The sequence below is a fragment of the Astatotilapia calliptera genome, chromosome 14 (assembly GCF_900246225.1).
Source record: "Astatotilapia calliptera chromosome 14, fAstCal1.2, whole genome shotgun sequence".
NCBI lineage: Eukaryota > Metazoa > Chordata > Actinopteri > Cichliformes > Cichlidae > Astatotilapia > Astatotilapia calliptera.
In genome coordinates, this window is record NC_039315.1 from 12,687,295 (window position 1) to 12,714,142 (window position 26,848).

At 40.6% G+C, this 26,848-nt stretch overlaps 1 protein-coding gene across 3 annotated transcripts in view; it reads left to right on the plus strand.

Annotated features, from left to right (window-relative positions):
* Positions 1–26,848, plus strand: part of cadm1b (cell adhesion molecule 1b) — a 171,288-nt gene that overhangs the window by 89,611 nt on the left and 54,829 nt on the right. For all 3 annotated transcript variants that reach the window (XM_026191510.1, XM_026191509.1, XM_026191511.1), the window contains exon 2: positions 22,387–22,407. In XM_026191510.1, coding sequence (XP_026047295.1) covers positions 22,387–22,407 — 21 coding nt within the window. The remainder of the gene's footprint in view (positions 1–22,386; positions 22,408–26,848) is intronic.

Below are 26,848 nucleotides of genomic sequence, written 5' to 3' on the forward strand. Positions count from 1 at the left end.
TGTGTTCTGCCAAAATGTGTGACTCTGCTTTTCACGATGACTGTACCGAGGGTATGCTGGCCGATGTTCACAGCCTCCTTCTGTTATATATTGTGTAAACTTTCACTTTTTCTCGTGCCAGAGATTACTTTCTGAACAATAGTGCTTGTGTGTGTTTGGCGTTTATCCAAGATAACACAAGCGTCCTTTATATTATCGTATCATATTAATACTTCATCCTTCCCAAATGTGTTCAAGTTGAAAAAATTCAAGTTTTTCCAACATTTATAGTAATGACTCCTCACTAAACTCTGTCCACTAAACTACTGTGGCCGAAAAAAAAGAAACAGCAGCATAGCCTGTCAATCGTTTTGCGTTGAAATCAGGCAACTATAAATAAATTAGGTGAACGATTTGAATCCATGTCTGCCTTTGAGTATCTTAGAATTAAGTACCACTCATCTGTCTGTTTTCATGGGCCCGAAATTATGTTTTAATTTGAACCTAATGTTGTTTTAAACGTAAAAGACTGACTCCCAGTCTCTTCCTCTGAGTGAGAAATCCAGCCTTTTAATTAAACTGGTATCAGATCCGTACTCATTATCAGCAGATGCCTTAAGCCAGACTGGAAGTGGAAAAACTCCGAATGACGGATCAGTTTGTGAACTGTGTTGCTTGGCTGTTATTGCAGTTTTGAAGCACCTCTGTCCTGTGCTTGATTAATGTTTATGAATGCTTTTCTATGAGTTTGTTACATATCTGAACCTGAACCTATTATATGCAGCAGTAATATTGATGTTGCACAATGCCCCATTGTTCAACCACTGTACAAAGCGCACTGTGGCTGTGCACATTATGTGCATTTAGAAATCATTTAATTTTTTTTCTTTGTTATTAATGCTGTGCATTTGTCTGTTTTATCAGTGCAGAGATATGCATGCTGTCAGACTTGCAGAAAGGTCCAGTAGTGACCAAAAAAGCTTGACTGCATTTTGGTGACAGTGTTGATGCATGGTACAGTGTCTTCTGATCTGTTGTTCTTTAGCTAGTTAGCAGCTAGCGGCAGAGCTAGTGTAGCATGTAGGGCGCTACAGTAATCTAAGCTAAGTAAAGCAGCAGCAGTTTGGTGGTAAGCTTCTGCTTTTATGTTTTCTTTTATTGCTTAACTGCAAACAGTGGTCAAAATAAGATTCAAGAGTAAAGTCAGTCAAGTCAAGAACAAGACTCGACTGACTTCCTCACTTTCAATATGTTTGGTCAGAGAGGCGTGGTGTAAGATAGAAGCACGAGCCATGTTGGTTGGATTTAATGCTTGTTGGGAAGCTTTTATTGTACTTATGGTAACATAAAGTGTTGCCCTCTGTCCAGTTCAATAATATTTCACTCCAGCTCTTTGGCAGCTCCAGACAGGAGGTGTGTGTGTGGAAGAAAAAGGACAAAGAGAAAGTACTGTGACTGTAATTGACAGCAGTGTAGCAGTTGTGACTCGCACTTGAAAAGAAATGGGAAGAGTGCAGATAAATGTGATGAATAACACCAATACATATTTTATTTTTTAACTTCTGTTTATCACAGACCTGTTGTCATTTATTATTTCACTAATAAATGACAACAGTTCAGCAAATATATATTCCTGGATGTAGACTGTAAAACCACCGCTCACTTCTTTATATTTTCCTCCAAGAAGCCAGAATTTATTGTAGGGTTGTTGTTTTTTCATTGATCTTGAATAGTCCTCCAGACTTGCTGAGCTTGCTGGGGTTTTCTTTGGACACTGGGTGCTTTTTCACTCAAATTTAGTCCAGTCCTTGTACCTGAGTACTTTCAGAGGAATGTTTAGTTTTTTTAATCAACTTAGCACTGAACTATAAATCATTCAAACATATAAAGGCACTAACTCAAAGGATGATTCAGTGTTATGTTTACACATAACAGACAACTCAACAAAGAAAGTTTTAAATTACATCTTTAGGCACTTTGTTCGTAGCAACCTGTTGCAAAACAAACTTTTTGCACCCGTTTCTTTATTTGAACGGAAAATGCCAAAGATAACAGTCTGACAGGCATAAACAGTATTTTTGCTGAAAACGTGGCATATCTAAGTATGGCGTGCCCTACACCCCCCACCCGCCAAATTTGAGAACACTGGGCAAGTGGAGAAGAAAAGAAGAAATGTCAGGCAGCAGATGAACAATATCTGAAATTCATACCTGTGAGCAATGGGAAAAAATAGCAAAGAGCATCCAGGCTGTCACCCGGACCATCTACTGTTTCAGAAATGGTCTCATTGCAAGGGTAGCTGTCAAAAAGCCATTTTGTGGAAAGGACAATGGGAGTAAAACTGCTGAGGTTCGCCAAATTACTCAAGAACTGACCTGAGAATCAGTGACCACGGGTTTTATGGAGTGATGAATCCAAATGTTGCATTTCTGGTTCAAATCTGTAAATCAGATGGCTGTAGAGACATAGTTTGAGCCTGCATTTCAACAAGTGGTTTTGATGATCTTGTCAAAACTGATGGAATTATAAATGCAGAAAATCAGATTTTGATCCCCCATGCAATACCATCTGGAAAACATCTGACTGGCAACAGCTTCATTTTTCAGGATGACAATGATCCCAAACACGCTGCCAGTGGAGTAAATGCATAAATGGATAGAAAAACATACATTGGAATGCTGTCAGTCATTGATTTGCCTCCCCTGAGCCCAGGCCTCAACACTATTAAAGCAGTGTGGGATCATCTTAACATAGAAGAAACAAACAGCAGCCAATATCCAAAAGACTGGTGATTTTGTTTTATATACTTACTTCCCATATGAACATTTCACTCAATCACTGCACCTATTCCCTATTTTCCTCGCAAAATATGTTTACATCCAGCTCAATGTTGTCTCTTTTTCTCATTAATTAAAAAATAGTGTGGATCTGCATCGGCAGATAACCACAGCTAAGATATGCGGAAAAGCTGGACGTGTGCATGCTGTAAGACTTGCATGTTCAAATCAGAAACTACATGCACGTGAACTCACCTTGTGACTTGCATCATGCGTATCATTGATCTTTCCTAAATAGTAATGATAAACACAAGCAAAATCTTTTTCTGAGCTGGCATAACATATTGCATTCCTTTCAATAGAGTAGAGCATTAAATTACTCTGTACGAGTAGCATGGATGCAGCTTAGAAACTTTTCCTGTTAGAATCCAATACCTCCTATTTACTATATATCATTTAAACATATGCGACATGTCTCATAGTTCTACTTTCAAAGGAAAAAACAAACACCACTGTGATCACAAACACTTCAGTTAAATGCCTGTTTGTGCTCCATCAAGTACTTTAAAAGACTTTCTTCAACTTTGAAAACACTTTTAGCTTCTCTTCCGTGGTAAGGGAAAAAAAACAAGACTTTGAAGGCACGGTTCCTTCCTTGGTTTATTTAAAAGTAAGGTAGTTCCTCTTTTTAAAAAACTATACCTTTTCAACACAGCGAGCTGGCATCAAATTCAAAGAATGTGGAGGCAGGAGTCAAAGAGCTAAAGTGATGAAAGAACGAGACACCAAAAAGAGCAGTGGAGAAAGAGATGCCGGCTAACAGAACAGTTGTCACTATAACACAGCTGCTGTAATGACCAGGGGCGGAGCGTGGGGGTGGCTTACGGGGCTTAAGCCCGGGTTGTTTTGTCAGAAGCCCGGGGTATTTTGGAGTGTAATTTTTTCATAGTTAGATGCCTGGCTGACAACTGTATAAAACAAAAAGTACACACAATATTCGAAGCACATAGTGCACACTGTGGGAATTTACGACTGTGCGTGAATCCCCCCCTGATATTGGTATGATCCAAGCTCAGGCACTAAGCGACTGAGCAAGGGGGCGGGGGGAGCTGCTGCCCGTGAGTGCGCTGTTGGAGAGACGGAGCCAGCCATACTAAGGAGAGCTTAAGTTTGAGCAGGTACCAAAGCAAATCATTCATACCGTACAAATAATGTAAATATGACGGTGCATCACGAAAGATTGATATGAAACTGATCACTTGACCAATATTATTTTACTTGCTCTTCAAGTGAATCAACAAATGGCGAAATGAAAAGCCGAACAAATGCTATTTTTTAGAGAGTCTTAGCTTACGTGTGTTTATTTCATATTTTCAGTTCTTACCCTCCCCGACTAATTCGGTTTCAGTTATGTACTGAAATATAAGAATGGACATTAGAGGGTTCTTTCAAAGAAAAAACTCAGGTAAATGTTATTTTATATATTATGCTTTGTATGTTGTTCAGTATATTTCTATGCAAAACAAGAGGGATTTCAGTACACAGCAGGATATTCACATTTGTGACCAGATATTTACATACACTTTAGGGAGAAAACATAAAACATTTTTACTGTACAACATCAATTTAGAGTAAACTTTTGTTTTAGATAAATATTGAAATATATTTTGAATTAGTTAAATGTCAGAATAAAGAGAGACAGAGCTTCTATTTATTATCACTTTCATTAAATTTAGGAGTACATGTACACTAAGTTTATTGTTAATTAATAAGAAAACTGCAGACGATTCCATTCTGAGCTGAAGAAGCTTCTGATAGGTTAGTAGAGTCCATGTGAGTAAATTGGTGGCACAGCTGTGGATGCATATAAGGCAAAACACAGAGCCTGTTTCTGTGACATGGGAAAATCCAGAGATGTCAACCAAAACACCAGGAAAAGAACTGTGGAGCTCCTTAAGTGGGGCACAATTTGAATACAATTTGGTGCCATTTGCAATTAAAAAACACAGACAGTTTCTCTCTTTACTCTTAAAGTTAACAAATATGTTTTTATATTTATCAATCTAAAAAAATAAACATTTAGTCTGATTTGATGTTACAATTAAAAAAGTGTTTGTGTTTTGATCTGAAGAGTTTGTAAATATCTGGTTTCAACTGTATATTTGATGATTGTCAGCACAAAGAGAGAGAGAGAGGAACAGAGAGGGAGATGGAGAATGAGGACAGAACAGAGATGAACAAGAGCAGGTGAGACACACATGTTAGTCAAATGGTTGCTTACTAAAAGTATCACTGTATCATAGGTCCTCATGTATCTCGTACCTAGTGTTTCTTTTTAGGTTTGCTATTTTTCAAATTCTATATTTATTAAGTTCTGCAGGCTTGTTTGCACAACAAGGCTAAATAATTATATCAACTTTTCTCAATCTAAATATTGTACTTTGGTAGAATTAAATAAATAAGTGTAGTGCAGGTCTATGATGATTTTTAGTGCTACTATCATCTAGTTCTGATTGTGGTTATGTCTTGGTTAAGTCCTCAGTAGTCCTGCTTTTGAACTGTTGTAGTCCTGTTTTAATTCTGGATCAGTTCTGGGTCTGGTTGAATTGGGGTTTAGTCCCTGTGTCTTGATACAGCCCCGACTTTGTTCTGTCTTGCTGCTCAATTAAAAAACTAGTTTAAGGTGTCCTGCATGTGTGATATATATATTTCCCTATATGAAGTCATTCTTTTTTGAACAAAACTCAAAACAGAGCCTATTAATCTTTCAGTCATTTCTACCCCCCCCCCCCCCCCCCCCCCCCTCAAAAAAAAAAAAAAATCCCACATGCATACTACCCTTTAGGGCTAAGCCCCGGGTGTTTCAAATGTCTGGCTCCTCCTCTGGTAATGACACTGATATATTCACGAGATAATCCTTGCATTCGTGTATAGATCCTGTTTCCTAAATCGAGCGAGTCCAGAATATCTATGTGAGACATTCTTGCAGGTTGAATATTAACGACCCTCGTGCGCATCTATACATCGAACCGGGGCATGTGTGAACGACGTGAATGTTAATGCGCGCTTGTGGGGACCAAGTATTAGCAGTGGATTACAGGTGACTAGCAGGCTTTTGAGTCTCCTCCCTGTGATACCCTTTGAATGTGTTCACTCCCTTTGAAGTGATGTCAGTTTTAAAATATCTCAGCCCTTTTATGTTTAACCATGGGTGTTTGCGTTCAAGAATTCTTTCTCTTTTTTCTTCTTATTCCCCCTTTTTTTTCTTTTTTTTTTGAGAAAGGAGATGAAAGCATCACAACAGTCAGCATCCATCAAAGAGCGCAAAAGTCTGGGAAAAGTCCCGCACATAACGAAGCATGACTTGTTAAAACAGAACGTGAGGCTGTTGTTGTGTCTGCGCTGGGTGATTGGGGCGCAGCAGCGGGTTAAAGAGTTGAATGACAGGCGGATCCTGACGGAGCGCGCTCCGCCGCTGAATTTGATCGACTGATTGTGTGCCTTGCAGCAGTAATGAGCTTTACAGTATGTGCGTAATGTGCCAGGAGCTGATTCGTATGCTGGATGAGCTAGCTAATTGTTCTCAGCGCACATTCCACGGGTCTCATGGCTCCTCTGATTTGGATTCATTTAGCCTTTATTTTACCTCATTATACAGCTCTTTGTTATCGCCAGGTTGTATGAGAGGTATTCTGTATTGTTGAAACTGACTCTAGTAATTTCATTTTAAAAATCCACTGCTCAACCCTGCGCCGCTCCTCGTAAATACAAAACGGAGTAGGAAGGTGCAAATTTAAACTGAAAGGTGAAACATATTGAGGGGGTTTTGCTGTAACATGAGCTCAATACAAACAAAAACATCTCCTCGTCGCTCCTCTTGTCATGTCATTTTATTGCTTTCGCCAAAAAGCTGCAGAATCTTTTAATAATTCTTCACCGCCACAGCAAAAGGCAGACCTCCCCAACTGAACTTGCCACTGAACCGTGGCTCCATCAACCTTGTGCACAAACCAAATGTGAGGAACAGTTGTGAGGGCTTTTTAAAGAAATTCTGGGAGTAGAGCTGGCTCAGAGCAAAGAACAGTAAGGCTAGGAAGAGGATGCGGAGCTCCAGTTTGGTATGTTTGTAAGCCGAAGGATAAGAATGTTCTCTGATGCTGATCCTGTGGTTGCTCTGGATCCCAAACAACAGCAGAGAGAACTGACAAAACCGAGTATTTACACTGGCATTCCAGTGGCAGTCTCTTGTCTGAAAAACAAACAGTACCCTATGCATAGGCCTCATCTTCCTGGAAAACACACTACTGCCAGTGTTTTCTGTGTCTGGCAAAAAAAAAATTCTATCAAACGCTATTTTTCTGGGCATGAAAGCTCCAACAGTCTGTTCTGCTGCATTAGCGGTATGGTCGCACCTTTGATGTTAAAGTTTGCATTTAAATTTGAGAGAAAGGAAACTCCTGACGAGTGATTCATGACTGCTGGGGAGTTTCCACCGCGTTGACTGTGCCATCAGCCCACGGAAACACTTTCTATAAAGACTTTCACTGAATGTTTTTCCTGTTAATCATCATATTTGATTCATCTTCATCCCGTTCGGTGTGACTGTGTGAGAGAAAGTGTATTTGAGCTTGGCATCCACTATCGTGTGGGCAATAGACCCCTGAGGGTAGTACCCCATAAAGGCAGTAATAGTGCTAAGCATGCAGATAGAGGCCTGATTTAGACTGAAAGGCATCTCTAATCTTATGAGTGTCAGCGGTGTTGTGTCATAGATTAGCCAAATGGTTGTCTTTATTTCTTCAGTGATCATCGTGTCTTCCACGTTCGACGCATCTTCTGGCAAGGACTACTGTGCAACAGCTCACATTTTATTGCTATTATTATCAGCAGCAGCAGCGATATCCACTGGATTGCTGATATTATATGTTATAAACCTTTTTGTGACAGAACTATGATATTGGTGTTATTGTTATGAACTGTGGAAGGATGCATAATAAGCACCGATCGCTAAAACAAGCAAGACAGCAAGAAATATTCAGTATGTTTCACAGAGCCACTCTGTGCTTTAAAGAAAGAAAAACAAACATGAAACCTAGAATTAAAAGCAAGAACAAATTACAAGAAAAAAGCTGAAATAAGACCAAGATTTTTTTTTTAGAAACAATTTTTAAAAAGATAATTTTTTAGAAACAATTTTAAAAAAGACTCTTCTTTTTTTTTAAAGTGGAAAAATACATTATAAAGCCTGGCATTTCAATAGTTTTCAATTACTGATGACATTTATTTAAATAATTAAAATTGTTTAAAAAAAAACTGGAAAGTGTTTGCAGCATCTCTGTGATCAAATTAAATGAAACCTAAAATTTTAACAATGTAAGCTATTTCCAGTTTACCTGCTAGTCTCTGCATTGTGTGAACCACTTAACCATTTTGATGTAACCTTCAGGTATATTTGTATGAAACTCACATATTTTACAGGCATATTTTGCCAACATCAGTTTGTTACATCATTTTGATGCACATACTGGTGGATTAACCATTAGAAAAACATTACAAGTACTGTCAATTTTGTACAACTGTGGCACCCACCCTACATTTGGTGGCTGAGCACTGTGTAGAATTATATACTTCTAGTTTTGTTTCTAGTTAGGAGCCTTTTTTGTTTAATCCACTGCATTTGTTAAGTAGCTGCAGTTAAAGTTCCTCACCATGCTAAAAGAAAAAATATTAAAATGTTAGTTAAAAATGTTTATATTTGCCCTGGTGATTCTTACTCGAGTTTCCATTGCACAAGCTACAACTACAAGATTGACATATTTCACCTTCAAGTTCTTTTGGCAAACATCTTTTTTTTTTTAGCACATCCAGTAAATACGAAGCAACATTAGCATTTTTTGTGTTGTGTTTTTTAGGTGACCTGATGAATATTCAGTCTGGCTTTACTGTAGCTCTGTACTTGTCTCCACAAACTCCTTAGGGAAATATCAGCTCGTTTGCTGCTCCATACTGTGTTCACCCGTTAGTTTCTAACTTTGTCTGCCACTTGTTTGTTACCGGGCAGGTCATGTACAATATGGTTTTACAGCTTTTTTCTTTTCTTTTCTTTCCTGTAACTGAAAACTGAAAACAGCTGCCTGCTGCAGCTGAATATGAAACTGCCAGAGCAGCAGCAGTGAAGTGAAACAGTAGAGTTGGGCAGCAAGTTGTAAGCAATGAACTGAAAGGCAATATAAAGCTCCGTAAAGCTGAGTGCTGCTGCAGCGTCTGCCGCTAATTCTCTGTCTGTTCCCTACAAGGAACCAGTTTCTTGCCATTATAAGAATATTGATTACAGCTGCTTTAAGCAACAATCTAAATGCATGCTCGTACCCTGCTGCGCACCACATGATCAACTGCATCATTTATTTAATTTATCAGTAAAAAATTAAAGTTACAAGCAGTTGAACTGGTGGTAGATATACTCCTATTAGCTAGGATGTTTTTAAAATAAATTTATATCATTATAAGAACAAGTATGGTTCTGTAATGAATTCAATTCATTTCAAAAGTGATCAATACATTGAAGTCATGTCTGGTGTATACATATTTTTAAAAAATCCAAATAAGCTAGGACATTACAAGCTTTGGTCTTCTTCATCTGAGGTGATTAGTGTGTTTGCCGGCTTTAAGGTGCAGACACTGTGTTATATGGCTGTGCAGATGCAATAAGCTCCTGTGAATTTGTGAGTCTGCTGGAGTCTGGTTTGTTTGGCGCGCACTTGGTTGTGAGGAGTCTTTGATGTTGTGCTGAAAGATCTGACGCTCTGATCTGAAGCTTGACAGAGATGGCATTACGTGAGACTGCGTCAGAAAATTTAGCATGTACAATGAAATGTTTCTGCTCGCGTCCACACAACATCATAGCCGCATGTTCCTCCACTGTCCTGCGTGTCCTGCTCTCAGAACAGACTCATTCCCATTAGAATAAGCTTCAAACATTCCCTTTAAATTGACAGTACAATTCATACTAATGCTGTTGGCGCTGTGGCCGCGCAGTGTATTCCCAAAGTAGTTACAGAGGTGTCTGAGCTGTTTCTGAGAAAGATGTGGAAAAGCCATTACAACTTAAACTGTGTAAATTGCCGCAACCAAATGTGACCACCGCAAGTCATGTGGGTGGTACGCTAACAACGGAGTCAAGCTTGCCCGAAACACAAAGACAGACAAACATGGCTGTGCATATAAATGTGTGTATGCTGCTGCATTATAGTGTTCATTTGTTTATGCTGGGTGCCAGTGGGGGCAAGCAAAGATTAAAGTGGTAACTTTAACCTACAGAAGACGGAGTCAGTGTTGACAAAAAAAATTGAGAGAACAGGAGCAAAAGGGAATGCGGCGAAAAAGCAGCAAGGCAGCAGAGGGTACGAGGGTTTAGAAACTCTTTGATTGATCATAAAGGTGCTGATATTCCCCTAACAAGCCAAGCAAACCGAGTCTCTGAAGAATTTCTTTTCAAAACGATGACCAACAGTTGTTAACCCACAGATACACAAACGATTCACATACCGTACAGACAGCTTCAGACAGCTTCACTTTGGGAACTGGTTAGAAAAGTTTATTTCCCTCGAAGCCAGCAGGTCTCTGCACAGTACGGAGCCCGTTTTATTGCTGACAGCTTCACAGCAGTCTAGCTTTAAAGGGTCAGTTTAGCAGGTTATTTGTGATTTCACACAATTACAGTAGACGTTATTGGTATTTTATTTTACAGAGAAAATAAAAAAAATAATAACACCTGTCGGCGGCAGTTTTGCCGGAAGTTTCTAAAACAAGAAACATTTTAACGTCAACTTTTCCAGCCCACTGCCTCTGGTAATTGCATTAATATTGGATTCATCAAGTTGCACGTCTCACAAATTATCTTTAATACCAGCATTCTGCATGATTGCAGAAAGGCAGGTGTCCTTCATCTAGCAAGGCGGATTGGAAGGGCTTAGAAGGTGGATTAAAGGTTCGATTGATGCGGGAGACGAGAGTTTGCATCTGATCAGGGATATTATTTTTTTTATCACAGTCTTTTGTAGTTTCCTGTTCTAAAGCACGCATCAGTTTTCCTTGCTATAGCTGAGATATTTAGTCAAAGTTTTTTTTTATTAGAACGTCAAAAGTTAAAACAAAAGAACTAGATCTAAAAATAAAAATAAACCCTGGAATATTAGACCCTGACAACAAGTAAATGAAACTGACAAATGTTTTTTTCTGGTTTGTTTGAACCATCTTTTTAAGGTTGCTTTCCCTTTGGAAAGAGAAAAAAGAATTAATTGACATCGTTATCATATAAGCTGTGGGTGCAAGAAAATAACTCCTTTTTACGTGAGGGCACACAGAAGCCGCGGAAGATGACCACATTTGTTGATTGCAATCATGCTTGGAGCAACTGGGCTCAACCTCACAGCGCAGTCTATATGTAGTCGCTGTGTCTTTTTATTTGTAGAAATTTTCTCAGCAGGTTGTATGAGACAGTACGTAGCTGTAGAAGAAGGAAGTCAAACAAATGAACCTGTGCGAGTTTGTTTGCTTCTGACTCACTCCTAGATATGTTCTCCCTTTGATCACATGGATTTCAGCTTGTTTCCCTCCCACATCCAACAAACATACAATCACGGGGATCGGAGACCAAATTGCCTGTTGGTATGAATGCGAATGTGGACCCAAGCGAGCCTCACAGTCACTGAGGCTAATTGGAATCCAAATTTAGAAAAATAACCTGCGTTTTACCCACAGTACTCGTAGTCATGGTTATACCTCCATGGGGAAAAGTTTGAATGTAGACACCATCCAGACTCATAGCGGTGCTCCTTTTTCTTTCTTTCTTTTTGCCTGATGTGTGTTAAGTTTGTGTGAGTGCCCCTGGCCTGTCATTGCGGCACATCAGCAGTAGTAACAGGTGGTCCCCGTGGAGGGCAGACTGACAGGTAGATAATGATCAAAGAGGCCGTTTCCTATGTTTCATGTCGGACTCAGAGAGAGACACATCTGTACTGCCAGTGCCTCTGCTTTTCTAATGGGCTCGGGTTGCAGAAAGCTCATCTCACACACATGTGCATGACTGCATGTACGAGCACAAACTTTAGTCATTTTGAGACCCCTCGCATTAACAGCTACTAACACATTTCTCAGATCTCCCCCGTGCCACACTCCCTCCCTTTTAATAAATCGCTGAACTCTTGCCGCCTGCACGCTGACTCTCCGTCATCTCAAACTGTCACCTGAACTGTATCACACATCCATAAAATATTAACCTCAAGGGAAAACACAGGCAAAAAAACCCCCACCTTGTCGTTCTCCCGTTTGACCCACCTCCCCCCTCCTCCGCAAGTAAGCAGTACTATCTCTCAGACTCAGGTGCCCGGCCACTCACGGATATCTTACCCTCAATCTTGTGTCCACAGTCGCCACTGGCTGCGTGGACGAGTTTGTACTCTCCTCTGCTCTGTTCAGCCTGCCAGTTTCTGTTTAATCAATTCAGATTGTATTTGAAGGAGGCCAAATCTCATCTCAGGTTCGGATGTTGTTGGAAATGAAGTGCATCCTGGACGATGGGTGTAAAAACAGCTTCATTTTATCTGGTAGATTAAAACTTCAGGGTCACGGTAATCTGTCTTAATGAAACTGTCAAGTAATCCGAGAATCTGTAAACTCCACGTGTCACGTCGGCATCCTGGGAACCCTTTCGTGCGTACGTGTATATTTTAGCTGACTGAATTTAAACGTGATTTTTAAATTGCTGATTGGCAGACCAGAGGGTTATGTGATTGCTTTGAGAGGTAGATTAACTAGCAATTAACCAATGTTAAGGTAATTGCGTAGCCAATCAAATAAAACTCAAAGCAGGTACGGGGGAAGCATGAGGCGCTGATTTAATCATCTATAAGCACTACTTCTCTATGCGCTCTTAGGTTTGATCTGTTGGCACTCTTAATATTCGAGGATTTATTTTGAAATTTCATTTCTGCAAGCAGTTTTATTTATTTGCAGCATTCACACCTTTGTACCAGCGGCCTCAGCAGTGGTCTATCAGGATCCAGCAAGCCTTTCACTGATGCGGATGTCATTTTAAATCAGCTTTTACAAATGATGATTCACTCAAACCTCAGCTTGAACCTTTCCCTCGCACAAAATGGTACAAAAGATCTTTTCATGGATCTCAGATTGCATGCTTCTCTGGAACCAAAATTCTCTTAAACCTTATCAAACGCTATATCAAACATACATTTAAAAAGTAGGTCGCGCAGTTGTCGCACACGTGCTCTATTTTATTCTGTTATTAGGAATCATATAAACCAATTTAAGCCCTGTTGACCCAGTTTTCTTTAAAATATCCCTTAAATAGTTGCAAGGTCACAGATTGTCTGATAGGATTACACATAATATGTGATGCATAGAAGCATGTTCCAACAGTTTCTTAGAGTTGTAATATATTTACAGTGTGTTAATTCTTTTTAGGACTGCAGAAATTAAGTTTGAGGTTTAATAAATGACTTATTGCATAAATGCAAGATGGAAATTGAAAGAGCAACTCTTTTTTTGCCTGTTTCACTTGTGCTGACTGCATATTATTGTAGGGTTTTATAATATAAAGCACCTTAAGGTGACTTATTGTGATTTGGCACTATATAAAAAAATGAATATATGCTAAGCTGTATTATCTGTTGGAAACACATTGTTAACGTAGCTCTAAACTGTCAAATTCTGGGCTTCTTCTAGATTCAGTTCACACATTTCCCTGAAATTCAGTCTGACATATAGTCTTTAGTCAGGCAGAAAAATTGGAATCCCCATTAAGAGTGTTTTGCTGTACAGGACAAGTTTTAATTCACTCTCCCAACAGTGGGATAGTGGGATTTAAGAGGTTAGGTAGTTCAAACATCAAACATGATTTGATCATTGGCCAGCCACGGATCTGGTTGATCTCCTTCCGTTACAGTGGATATTTTCCAGAGTTAAAAATTGTATACACAAAACCCAAGTTCCCAAGATGTACTGGAGCGCGTTCAAAACAAATTATTTGTGGTTTATATTTGATCTTAGTTCTCTCCCTTTCTTCAAAATGATTTATTATCATCGCTGATGTAGCTGCATAATGCATCTGACAGATTGTGCAATAATACAGTACCATACAAGTTCATTATAGCTCGTGCGCCGTGAAATGCATCTTGTGTAAGTCTCGGTCACGTTTGTGTCGGGCTTAATAAAGTTTGGAAGCGTTTCACATGATGCAATGGATGTGTAATGACCTAGAGTGCAATGCACATGGAGGAAAAAAAGGGTAATGTTGAAAACCTCAAAAGTTAAGTTTGAGATTATGAAGCAGCTTTTGCAGACAGATAAAAAGAGGGCATCACGGAAGAATGGAAACTGAGGTTTTTATTCCATTAACCGTAGCACGATGCTAACTCACGAAGCACATCTGAAGCTGTGTTTACATTTACCTAAAGCTGCATTCAGTCGCAGGCTGTCTGCCTCTTCTAAAAAGGGCTTGTCAACAAACACCAGTGAACTCGAGGCTGACCCTTTTTTGCACAACCCAAAGCTGGCAGCTGATCCCTCTGAAAACCGACTGAATCTCTGAAAGGGGAGCAAGAGATGCATAGCTGGCAAGCATGGAAAGCTTCAAATGATTGATAGCCATTTGTTTTGCCTGCTTAATACAACATAAACTCTCCAGCGATTCATCACCGGAGTGAGGGGTTTTTCACGGTGCCTCTGCAAAGCCCACTAAAAATAATTCATTTTCTGCGTGCTACGAGCCAGGCGCTAATGTTAAATATTCATGCGGGTCCAGTCTAAATGATGTGGCCATTGGCACACAGTTAGAGCACACTCTGTGGAAGGGAGGAAATGTCAAGCTGTGAATAAATGAAAGCAGTGAAGCCGTATATTACCCTGCCATTGTGAATTTACTATAGTTGCCATTTTGTCCAGCCACTTCAAATGGATCTCTTTTATAATCAATACACTCAGTAAAACATCGAACATATTGCCACGTTGGCAAAAATCTCGGCTCGCTGTGTTTGCCCATCCTTTATTCAGTGTTTGTATTTGTTTCCTAATTTGTGCCTCATGAATGTTAACCGAGGGCTTTGTGCTGTTCCTCTTGTAGCAGTGTTCAGTACCGGCAACTAAGCCGACTCTCCTCAAGGATGTCGATGCACTTTGAGCCCATCTTGTCACATTAATCAATATAGCTTGTGCCTATGCAGCTGTTGTGTATCGACTGCCACATCAGTCAGCTGCATTCGTTTTTGAGATGTTTTCACTGCAAGCTGATATGAGAAGATGTTGTCATGGTTGCACAGAAATTGTTTTGAAACGCTATAGGTCATCTTCTGCCATGATATCAGTAAGCACAGTGGAGGGAAAGGGCAAAATATAATAGAACTTACTGGGTTGAATATCCATTTAGAGAAACTCAAATAGAGAGCATAATGTCCGCTGTGCATCATTTGGATGGAATAGGAAATGCTAAATGGCCTCATATTGACAGACACACTCTCCCTGTATTCATTTTTGTCACGTGCACACACATTCGCACGTGCGCGCGCCACTCACATCCACGCACACGTTTCTTTTCTGCACTCTCTGACTAATGAGGCCTGGGGCTGGAGATGGTTCCATCAAGGAACTTCCCCCTCTCTTTCTCCTCTCTCTCTCTCGTTCTCAAACACGCACCTGATTGATAGCAGTGATTTGACTGAGAAAAGGGAAATGGGAAATTGAAAAATGGTGGGAGAAGATTGGAAACAACGTGCTGATTATAAACTCTGTGAGGAAACAAAAGGCTTTCCCTCTGCCTTTTCTCTTAGCTCTGAGGTAGCAGGTGTGTGTCTGACAGGTGCCTGATTGAGGCGCACAAAAGACATTACAACTGCAAACAAATGGACGTATTTAGCGTCCCCGGATGCAGTTAACGTTTTGGGCTGATAGAAGTGATTATGAGTATATGAGCACACGCAGCCGGGGAATGGGCCCAGGTGTTTGGGTGAGTGGAGCAAGAAGGCAGCCATGTTATTGTTGTGATGATAATAATCCATCTATACAATTAATGGTATGCCATCACCAAGGTCATCAGCCTTTGGAGATGTATTTAATATGTCTCACATTGTAATAATAGAGCCTTTCTGCGCTGGCGACACATACACAGGAGGTGTAAGACCGCACAGATTTATCATCATGAGAAAAAAAGAAAAGAAGCGTGAGTGAAAAAGTGAGAACAACAGACGCTGTGTTCCAAATTCGCTGATTTACAAAATAACCTCAGTTACCTCGATGCCATCGCCATTTATTCTGGTCTTTTTATGTTTATGCTCTTTTGTTTCATGATCAAAAAACCCCCAAAACCACAAAAAAACCCAGCACTTTCACAACAGTGGCATAAATTAGCCACTGCCTCCTTTTGGAAAGCCTTTGTGTATTCCATAAATAAGGGAGCATCTTGGCTGAAGCCCCGGTGGTTTAATATTCTCTGAGAGCTTCCAGACAGTGAGTGGTGGTGCAGCAGCTGTCTCTTGACCCTGCCGGACCCCCACTTACCCCTCTGACCAGCTCCTTTCCACTGGGCAGGCTGTGGCGATGACAAGCCTGTCAGAAGCTTCTCCTAATGTCCTAATTACCCCTCACACACACATACACGCAGGCGTGCTTGCACAGATGTACACACATTCCTAGTGAGTAAGCAAATATGCTGGCAGACAAGCTAAAAAGGACGCACTCACGTTCTCACCGTTTCCTGCTTGAGTATTGCTCATGTGAATTTTCCTTGCAAGAGACCGCACATTAGGTGAGGCATTACAGTGTAACCAGAATAGCAGTGGTTCTTCCCCATAAACAGTTCTTGGAGTCTTGATCTGAAACATTTCTTGTTTCGTTTTTTTTTTTTTATCTGGGCACAATCAGAGCGTCGGTTTCTCTACTGTGATAACAAACGTGGCACTCCTGCTGCAACTTTCTTTTAAAAACTGACACCAGGCTGAAAAGAGGTTTCAAAGTGCCTGCTGCCTCTGAGCAGAAAAAAAAGACACCAAAAAGTTGCAGCATCACCCGAAATAGACAACGTGAATGAGATGTGATGTGTCACTTTGCCAGAGGTTAAGCTTTGCTTCGGCTTAGAACACGAGTCTCTTCTCTGGTGCATGGTTTTGGGTGCAGAGCGTAGTGCTGCTGCCGCTGCTGCACTTAAGTCTGTGCTCAGTCAACTAGTCTTGTTAACATAACAGAGTGGATCATTGTGCCTGGTAGGAAAAAAAAGGAAATCATTGTACCTCCCAGCAAAAGCAGTTGCTAAGTGATTCATAGACCCGGATAGTTACTGCATTTGTCACAATCAGCATGATTTAATCGTGTGCTGCTATACCGTTCTCCCTTCCTCATATTGTGCTGATTTGCAATATATCTTTTGAAAAAGTGTTGTTTTGTAATTCTTGTCGGATCACCTTTAGTTTGACAGATCTAAAGCAACCACTGTCTCTTTTATTTTGCTTTTATTTTTGCCACTTTTCTTGGTAACAGGGATTGTGTGGTGCCTATCATGTGAGACCGTGTGGAAGAGCAGCCTGGCATCCACACTCATCAGAAATTTGTTAGCAGCTTTTTTTTAAACACACGCACACACCCCACCCCCTTGTTTTTTGTTTTTTTCTTTATGACACGACTGTAAGACACGAACACTACCGGAGCTGTGCGGAGCTGTCATGAAAGCGGTTGGCTGCTGTTTGCAATTTTTTTTCTCTTTTTTTCTGTCAGCCGCAGAGACATTTTCATGTGTATTGTGAACGACAGCACCCAGTCAGGTACACCGATGATATTATTCACCTTTTATGCTTTCAAAGGCGTTTCTAACACTGACATGTCTTAATTTGAAAATTGCATTCACAAGAACACGCATCTCTGGGAATTTCTGTGCAATTGCAGATGCCCATAGCACTTCACTGAGGGGGGACAGGGCACCGAATTCAATATAGCTACTTTTTTCTTTTTTTATCTGACAGCATTTCTGAAGGATTACCCTTTAATCTCCCAACGCAGAGACTCGCGTCAGCTACATGTCTTGCTGGCGCTGCTCACACAATCAAGCAATAGATTGGACCTTTACAAAGCATATCCCATTAACACAGAGCAATTACCCACTTCTGTGGGGATATTTGCAAAATCTCCTTTTTGTTGCGGTTTATCAAGCAGAAACATGCTTTGCATCTCCTGTAAGCCTACCTGATTATAATGTCTCAATTGACTCAGGGGAAATTTAATCTGAATATTCCTGGCCGTGTTTACAGGTGAGCATTTTCTGATATTTCACTGACTGTTTGGGCTGGATTAAGTAGTACCGGAGAGGTGATAATAAAAGAAGTGGGTCGAGTACATAAATGAAATGCAACTTAATTAGTTCTGCCATTTTACAGAGTAGAAAATAGCTCTTTTTTTTTAGTATAACAAGAGCACACAATCTTGAGAGGTCCACTCAGAAGCTTTTTGTAGAGATTTAGGCCATATTATTCAGTCTTAATTGGCGGATGACGTTGGCTCCATTGTCGTAGAGATTAAGCTGCTCGGTAGCTGTTATGATTTCAGCCACGTCAACTTTTAAGTCATCTGCTTGACTAAATGTTATGTAATCCCAACTCAGGTCTGTTTGCTTTTTTTTAAAAAAGGTTTTTAGGAGTCAATTAATGGCTATTTTCATGACACATTAAGCAGTGAGTAAGCCTAATATTATTTCCTTAGGCTCATAGACTTTTTAGTCTTTGTGTTTTGCAACAACCCATAACTCAAAGAAGTATTTCATAATTTGCAAGGTTGATTTATGCCAAAGGGATGACTCACTTTCCACCCCAAATGGGAAAATAAATCCTTTGTTTTGGTAGATAAGAAAGGTCTCCCACCTGAGAGCTGTTGGCACTGAACTTTTGTCTGAGCACCCACAGACTGTAACTACAGATGGGCTTAGCCACTTTTCACAATGTAGCTGCAAACATTTTTATTTTTTTTATTTTTTTTTATTTTTGAGAAGTGATCATAGTTTGGATGAGAGGGTAAAATGCTGAGACAGCAGCTAATGCTTGTTTAATGAGGTGTATCCATATATACTGCTTGGGTGCATCCCACAGTCAGTATCTGCTAATTTATGCTAAGTAATATACAAATAAAAAGTTAAAGACAAGCAGGAGCGCTTTGTTGGTGCTAACGACACAGCAGGCCATAATAATTGAACTAAAACTCCAACCCCACAGGCATGACAGAGAGGTGGCTCTGTCATGCCAAGCTGCTAATAATGGATAGCATTATAGCTTAATGTAGCTTAAATAGGTGGGCTGTTAAAACAGTTATACACTATTGGAGATAAATTATCTGAATTTCAGGAGCAGGACCGCGCCTCCAAACACGCCCCTTCTGGATCTTATCTATATATGATGACCCAGTTCTACAAGCTGTTCGTTCCCGCTTTCGTGCCCCATCCTCCCTCCCCTTTTTTCAATTCTTTCACTTATTCACTTCTTATTAGTACATGAGGATCTGCCAGGCCTGGCAGCTGCATTGAGAAAATGACAACATGGGCCCAGCTAGTGAATTGTCATGATGTAAAATATTAGCTTTGGGGATTAAAACTGCACTTTTTGTACTGGTTTGAAAGCTGCTATAAAAAAAACCCTGATCACGAGTCTTTGGGGCCTGACTCACCTTTGAACCCTGCATCAAGTGGCCATCAGAGGAACTGCTGCCTTGACATTTGAGTCTTCATTTTTCAGCCCTGGAGTTGCTATATGTATGCACACTATTAGGCCAATAGGCTACCTACAGTACAAACCTGGAATGTCTGCGAATTTGTTTTGCTGTTGATAAATGAATAGATAGGCTTTCAGCTAAAGCATGGAGCGTGCTCAGATGTCATGAAGACGCCTCCAACCATTTCATCTGCAGTTCACAGAAAAAATAAATGGCATATCTGCGGAAACTGAACAAATTGTTTAATAGGGATTTCAAACTAGTTACAACTGATAAGAAAGACTAGAGTAAAGTGTTAGAGACTGGTTTTTGATCTTATTTGTGAGGAAAGCAGAGTTTCTTTCATCAGTTTGCTTTGTGAAAATTCTGACCTCAAGAGTCGCCTGTGTTTATTGGGTCCACTCTGCAGGAGTCCGCTTCTCCATCCGATTTCCTTGAAGAGAAAAAGTTTGAAGCCCACCTCTGATCCTACTAATTAAATGAAAACACAGTGGGCTACCCACAGTAAGACAGCATTACTCCACACACACATGCACTGTCGCAAAGGTAACCAGTGTGGGTGTCTCTATGGGGAACTACACCAAGCTCCAACATCCCACTCTGTTGTGTCCTCTTATGCAGTGCGATCACACACTAGGTTGACATGCAACACGCTGCAGATCATGAGCATAAATAAGCAAGGGATGTTTTACCTGAAAGGAAGAACATTAATTCAAAGGCATCACTCTAGTACTGAGAAGAAATGTTGCCTCATTAGTGTTACCCCACTGCTTTTACCGAGCAGTAGGAAGAGAGAGAGAGAGGCTATGTGCCACTCTTGCCACACAGACATCTTGTCTCCGGAGATCTTAGTTTGCCTCAGTGACTAAAAAACAGCGTGCATTATTATGGATTCACTGGGGTGGCAATGGGTTGAACGTAGACCCCTGAATACTGGTGCACTTAGAGCCTCACTTCGTATAGAAAACATACTGCAGTGCAAGAGTCTGCCCTTTCAAATGCTCACAATGAGCCGGTTTCCAGCAGGAAATGTAGCATCAATGTAGGTGGAGAGTGTGAAATGCTCCACTTTTGTGTTTCTGAACATAATGTTGCTCATTGTGCAGAACGGGAAGATGCGATTTGGATGAAAAGGAAAAGAGGTGAGGCGACAAGGACAGACATTATTTGGAGGACGGTTAGCCTGCCTGCTCTCATCCAGTGTGATTGACATATTGGTGCAATGGGTGCACTCGCACGAATGCCATCACATGCATTTCCCCAGAAATCTGTCTATCAGCACTGTCTAAGCAGAGCGACAGCCATGACATCTAATCACAGGCGAGCTGGCACCTCATAACTTCTACCTAATGTGCTGCAGGTACAGAGGAGAGAAGGGGAGCGCTGCACGACAGCACCCCCGCCACCAAAACACTATTTATAGCCCCTTCAGAGGCCACCAGCAGGAAGTGGATCATACTGAAGGGTTAGGGAAGGTGTCACTACACTATATCACAAGTCTCTGTGTTTAGATATAGGTCTCTCTTGACAAGATTAAACACCGAGATGCCCCGCTATCAGGCCGACGCATTTTTCTGGGTTATAGTCCTGACAAAGTATTGCAGCAAAACGAGGGCAGATATGGTACACATACAAGATGATAATGAGTCATTTACATAATGTTGCTACAACATTATAATTACCTGGCAATTAAAGCAGCTCAAAAGCCTCATTATGGACTGTCCTGAGGGCTGGTTGGACTGGGATACATGCAGCGTGCTCATTCAAGCTCAAGTCTATCAACGCCTATTATTCGTGAGTTCTTTTTTTTTTTTTTTACATCAACTGCCCAGAAGCCTCATTCTGGTGAATTATCACATATAAGCAAGTTTTGGCTGACACGCTGTGTTTTAGATGAAGCAAAGCTTTAAGTTAGTGAGATATCGTTGCGGGCTCCTGGACAACGTTCAAAATTTGTTTCCCATCATGTGTGATTTGTCACTCACATTTTTGTGTCCCGAGGGACTTGCTGACACGTCGAAAATGCACAAAGGAGCCATAACAAGGACATGTGTCATACCTTACACCCTTATTAAGCCAGCAATGACAAGTTAGACAGGCAGTCACTTCACCATACTGTACAGCACGCTTGGCACTGAAGCTCCCATTGCTCACAGCCAGAGTAAAGAAGCACCAAAGTCTGTGTGAAATGTCAATATAATAAAAGATGGTGCGAAATATAAAAATGTAGATGTGCAGCAAGGGGGCAAGAGATTTGTGTGTGTGTGCATGTGTGTGTGTCAGAGTTGTTTATGAATAGCAGACAATGAATGATGGAAGCTCTCCCGAGGGTACAGGCCCTGAGCAATGCTGCAGGGACTTGGGAACGCGCCAGTCTCCCATGCCCTGTGAGATGCCAGTTTGGGTGGGCACCGTTCCGAATGGGTGCTCTCTTCTCCAGGATACACGGCGGGTCCCAGGGGAGCGTCTCCAGGCAGTGGCTGCTCCACAGTGGGGCTGGCTGGAATCTCAATCAGGGACACAAGGGGTAGAAAACAAAGTCCAAATATTCCCTCTGTACCTCTATATTGATGTAACATCGGAAAATAGATGAAGGCAGGAAAATGGCTCATTACGTCGGAATCGCACACACCTGTGTTGTAAAAATGACTCATTATGACGGCTTTTGTATTTGTCTTAATTGGTGGAAAATTACACAAATAGCATATGGAGCTTGAATTTAATGAATTTCAACAAGCCTATTTAAAAATTATGAATATGCTTTTTGTTACCAGTGGAATATAGCTCCCTGCTTACATCCTGTCTGCTCACAACTTGTCTGTTTTTTTTTCTCCTCTTTTCTCTCCTGCTCTCCTTCTCACCTGTGCTGCAACAGGAGCTGCTGAAACCCTGACAGGTAATCTTTCTTTTTGCTACCTGCTGTTCATTTGGAAGTGCTTGCTTCTGTCTGTGTCTGTTGATTGGCTGTCCATTGCGGTTTGTTCATCTGTGCATATTTACATGAATGGCTGGTTATGTTCATAACGTTTCTTTTCAGGAAGGAGGAGATAGCCGTCGGCTCACAGCTCTGATCCTCTGTTTTTATTTGTAATTCTCAAATCAACATTTCACCACATGTAATGGCTGATTTCGATTTCTTTTCAAGCCACTTGGTTTCCTCTTCAATTTGTCTGTAGTTTTGACACATTCCTGCTCCTAACTATAGAAGTTTTGCTAATCTCCTCCCATTCTGTAGCCTCTCCAAAAGTAGAATCTCAGCAGTAAAAGTGTGAGGAATGAATTTAACAATGTGTTTTTCTCTCTTTCCGAGCTGTAAACAGCAGTATTTTCACATAATTTCCATCCTGTAATAAACTAAATCAGTGCTACTTCCCAGGCTAAGAGCCGTAATTACCTAGTTTGAGGGGTGAGGCTATGAAAAAAAAGACCTGTCACAACAGAATATCCACTAAGGTTATTTTCCCAAGCTGCTCCTTTATCAGAGGATAAGTGTTGCAAGTAAACAGTCAAAAAGAGTTAATATGGAATGAAGCATGATATTATAATATTAGTGCCTAAACTTAACCGAATTACTAGTTAACTTATTACTAGTACTAGTACTGGGTTGGCCCAGCTTTTGCCTCCAGAACTGCTTTAATAGCATCGTTTGAACAAGGTGCTGGAACAATTCTCAGAGATTTTGCTGAATATCGTCATCGTCTGTTGTTGCAGATTTGTTGGCTGGACAGCAAAAATAATCAGTTAGGCTGTTCCATTAAAATGGTAATCAATTGATGGTGGACCAAAGTGTACCCAGAAAATATCCCTGACATCATTAAACCAACACCAGCAGCCTGAACTGTTGATCCAAGACATGATGGGCCCATTTCAATTTCTGACCCTACCATCATAATGTCACAGTAAAAACAAAGACTCATCAGACCAAGCAGTGTTCTTTAATTTTGGTGAATGCATACAAACTGATAGGAGTCTGGTCTTCTGCTGCTGCAGCCCATCTGGTTCAAGGTTCAATGTTCAGTCAGTGATCAGTGCTGAGTGTTGTGCATTCAGAGATGCTTCTCTGCATAGACATGTAAACCCTAGAAATCTCTGTGACATTGTGGTTTTTAACCTCCTAAGACCCGAACTCTTTCATGGCATACATTTTTAATTTCTCTTTGGTATTTGGCTTTATAGTGTTTGATAGGACACTATAAAGTTACAATCGAGTAATGATGTGCAAAACTCTTTATTTGGTGTCTGAACACAGCAGCATTTTGCCTGAGTACAAAAACAAAATGAGAAACAACAATTGTGCCCCTTTGAACAATATGGCTCATTTGAAAGCCATTTGAAAGAGCAAAATTTAGTATTGTGGTCTAGACAACCCAAAATGTGTTGTGGACGCCGATCCTAGGAGGTTAAAATACTCAGGCCAGCATATCTGGCACCAACGATTATACCACATTCAAAGTCACTTGAATTGCCTAACTGTATCGAGTTCCTTCCATGTGATTGGATGGTTATGTGGTGTCATTAAAGAGCAGTTGAACAGGTGTACCTAGTGAAGTAGTTTGTGAGTGTAGTATATGGTGTTTAACCTTTCATGGACCAATACAAAAACAAACAGTGAACACAGTGAGCGTGCAGACCTAGTGAGAATCATTCAAAGGGATTTCTCATATCTTTGCAGTTTTATTTACTTAAAACTCATCTCTAAAGAGCTGCTACCGCTGATGAGTGTGATTTATAAACCCGCTGGAGTCTTTCGTTTCTGTGAGAAAAACAACACTGTAATATTTTAGTTGATAAAAGATGCTTTTTCAGGAAGGACATCCTTTTTTCTAGTTGTGTTGCAGCATCATTATACAAACGGGCACCCTTAGCTTCTAAGAGAGCTTATATTTAGTTAGAAAAAAAACGATGGTCAAATTAGGGGGTACGAATTATTTTTTTGAAGCTTTTCCATGCAGGTCTAGGAGAAATGGCACAGCGCTAATTATACCCTGAGACACAGGCCTTCTTTCTTGTGAACATCCTTAAAACAGCATTTCATCATGAGGATCAGGATTTAATGACTGAGAGGGATAAAGTGCAAAAAGGCAGCATCAGAGAAAGAGAGGGAGAAACTTTTATTGTTAATGACTGTCTATAGTCCTGGTTGTTCCTTGAAAGGACATGACTGCTGCAGACAGCGGTGACTCAAGGGAGAGGAATTGGGGGCTGGCTATCCTGCTTTTTGCTGCCCCTTTCATGTCTTTTGATGTGAAAACAAGAGAGAAAAGTTCAAAGAAAGCGCGAGCTCCATTCAAAAGGTGCCTGTCTCCGAACTTCTGATGGAAGAGCCGACCCCCTAATATTTCCTGATTTCGTCAACTTTTGTAAAAATTGGTCAGGTTTGTGCCGTTTTGCATTTTGAGTACGGCTGATGAACCGAGACTCCGCGCCAGACACTTCATGCCAGATTGTACATCCCCTTGGAGAGCACACAGACTTTTGAAGGTCTGTATTTCCCTCTGACTGTTTCATTCAGTATGTTGTGATGCAGGAACAGGAGGGCAGCCATGTGTAGAGATACAGGCACTTTACTCTCCCAGACAGCTGCTGGAATGAGTGTGAATTTATCAGCCAGTCATCTGTGCCATGCCTCTGCCCACTCCCCCCTACATCCCCACCCACCACCCAGAATTAATGACTGCCTTTCCTCATTTGCACCCAATCATGACTAGGATGCCGAGGCAATTGAAAATGTTTACTTCAATTGCGAAAACCCTCCATGTTCCACAAAGTGGCCTGTTTTTACTTTGATGGGATTGCTAATCACAGCGACGATATTTATGTGTGTTTTGAATTGGAGATGAGCCTAGGCTAGGATATTGGAGGGGGACCAACCTTGCTTGGGGCTGCTAAACCTTATGGAGAATTTATCTTTTGCGTTCCCTTTCTCTCAGCCCAACAGATTGGGAGCTGAATAACCTTGCTTTGAGGCTGCTGCTCTATGTTGCTGTTGTGACTGCCAAATATATTACTTTTACAGCAATGAAATAAAATAGACATCAAAACACTACACTTTGCTTTTGCCTAAAAACACTATTATGTAGTGTACAGAGGAGCTGCACTGTATTGTTTTCTTTATACTATACTAGAATGCATCCACATTTTAAATCTTCACGTGAGGTCATTTTTGATTTGATGCTCACCATTATCTTGTTTTATTCTATTATTTTAGATGGTAAACAACTAGTGTAGCTAGAAAGTGCCTCTTTCTTCTTATCACTGATTCAGTCGTTCTCATACACCATATTGCTAATGGGTCAGGAGCAAATTATGTGACACTGGAGACTTTAAAAGCTGTGATTAAAGTCTGATATAGGTTTTTTTGTAGACTAATAACATTCTGTGAAACCCATGAGACCAGAATACTGACTTTAAACTAATGCAGCTCATCAGAACAAACCCTGAATTGCCGTCATATTGAATTTTTCCTTCACCTCACAATGAGCCCTGTTTCCTTGAAATTACTTCCTTATTCAAGTAAACTGCACTCTCAAGGGAGGCATCTCCTGGATTCAAATACGTTTGTAGTCAAGTCAACATATCTTTGCCATTTATGTTTTTGTTTTCTTCCCTTTTTCAGGCAACAAATCACATTAGATGGTTGGAACCAACCCTCAGAAACTGAGGAGAAGCTGACATGAGCTCCAGCTTCTTCTTTGAGTAATATTTGTGCCTAATCTAATCTGAAAAGTTAACTTAAAAGAAAAAAGGAGTAGAAATGTCTAAAGGTTACAAGCTGGGGTTAAAGTGGGATTTCACAGGTGTAGCAGTGCAGCTTGGAGAAAAGAAGAATTCAAATAGTCACACTTTTTGTATGCTCTGTGACCAGCTAACCTGTGTTGTAACACCTCACAGCTCGTTATTCTACTGAATGCAGTGTTAAGGTTCAAAATTGAGGAAGGAGAGTACAAACCACCCTTGGTCCAGAGGATCTTGGTCCAACAATGATTTTAATGAACACACGTGTGGGAAGACACTCTGTACGCAGACAGCCAGTAGTCCTCGACTTAATCAAAGCATAAACAGATATTTTATAGCATCAGGGTTTGATTTACTGACGCCCCTTCATGCGTCACAGATACATTTTATACATAGATAAGATCAACACCAACAATGGCTTTTCACCCAGAAGATCATCTTCTATTTTCATGGCTGGTACTTTCCGTTCTTGTCTTAAAGTAAATTGTTCCTCTTTCTTGTCGAGACATAACTAATCTCTCCTCTAAATAAATCTAACTAATGTGTGTGTATGTGTTGACCTCACATGCTCTTTGTGTCACCTCTTCACCTCCAACCTGCTG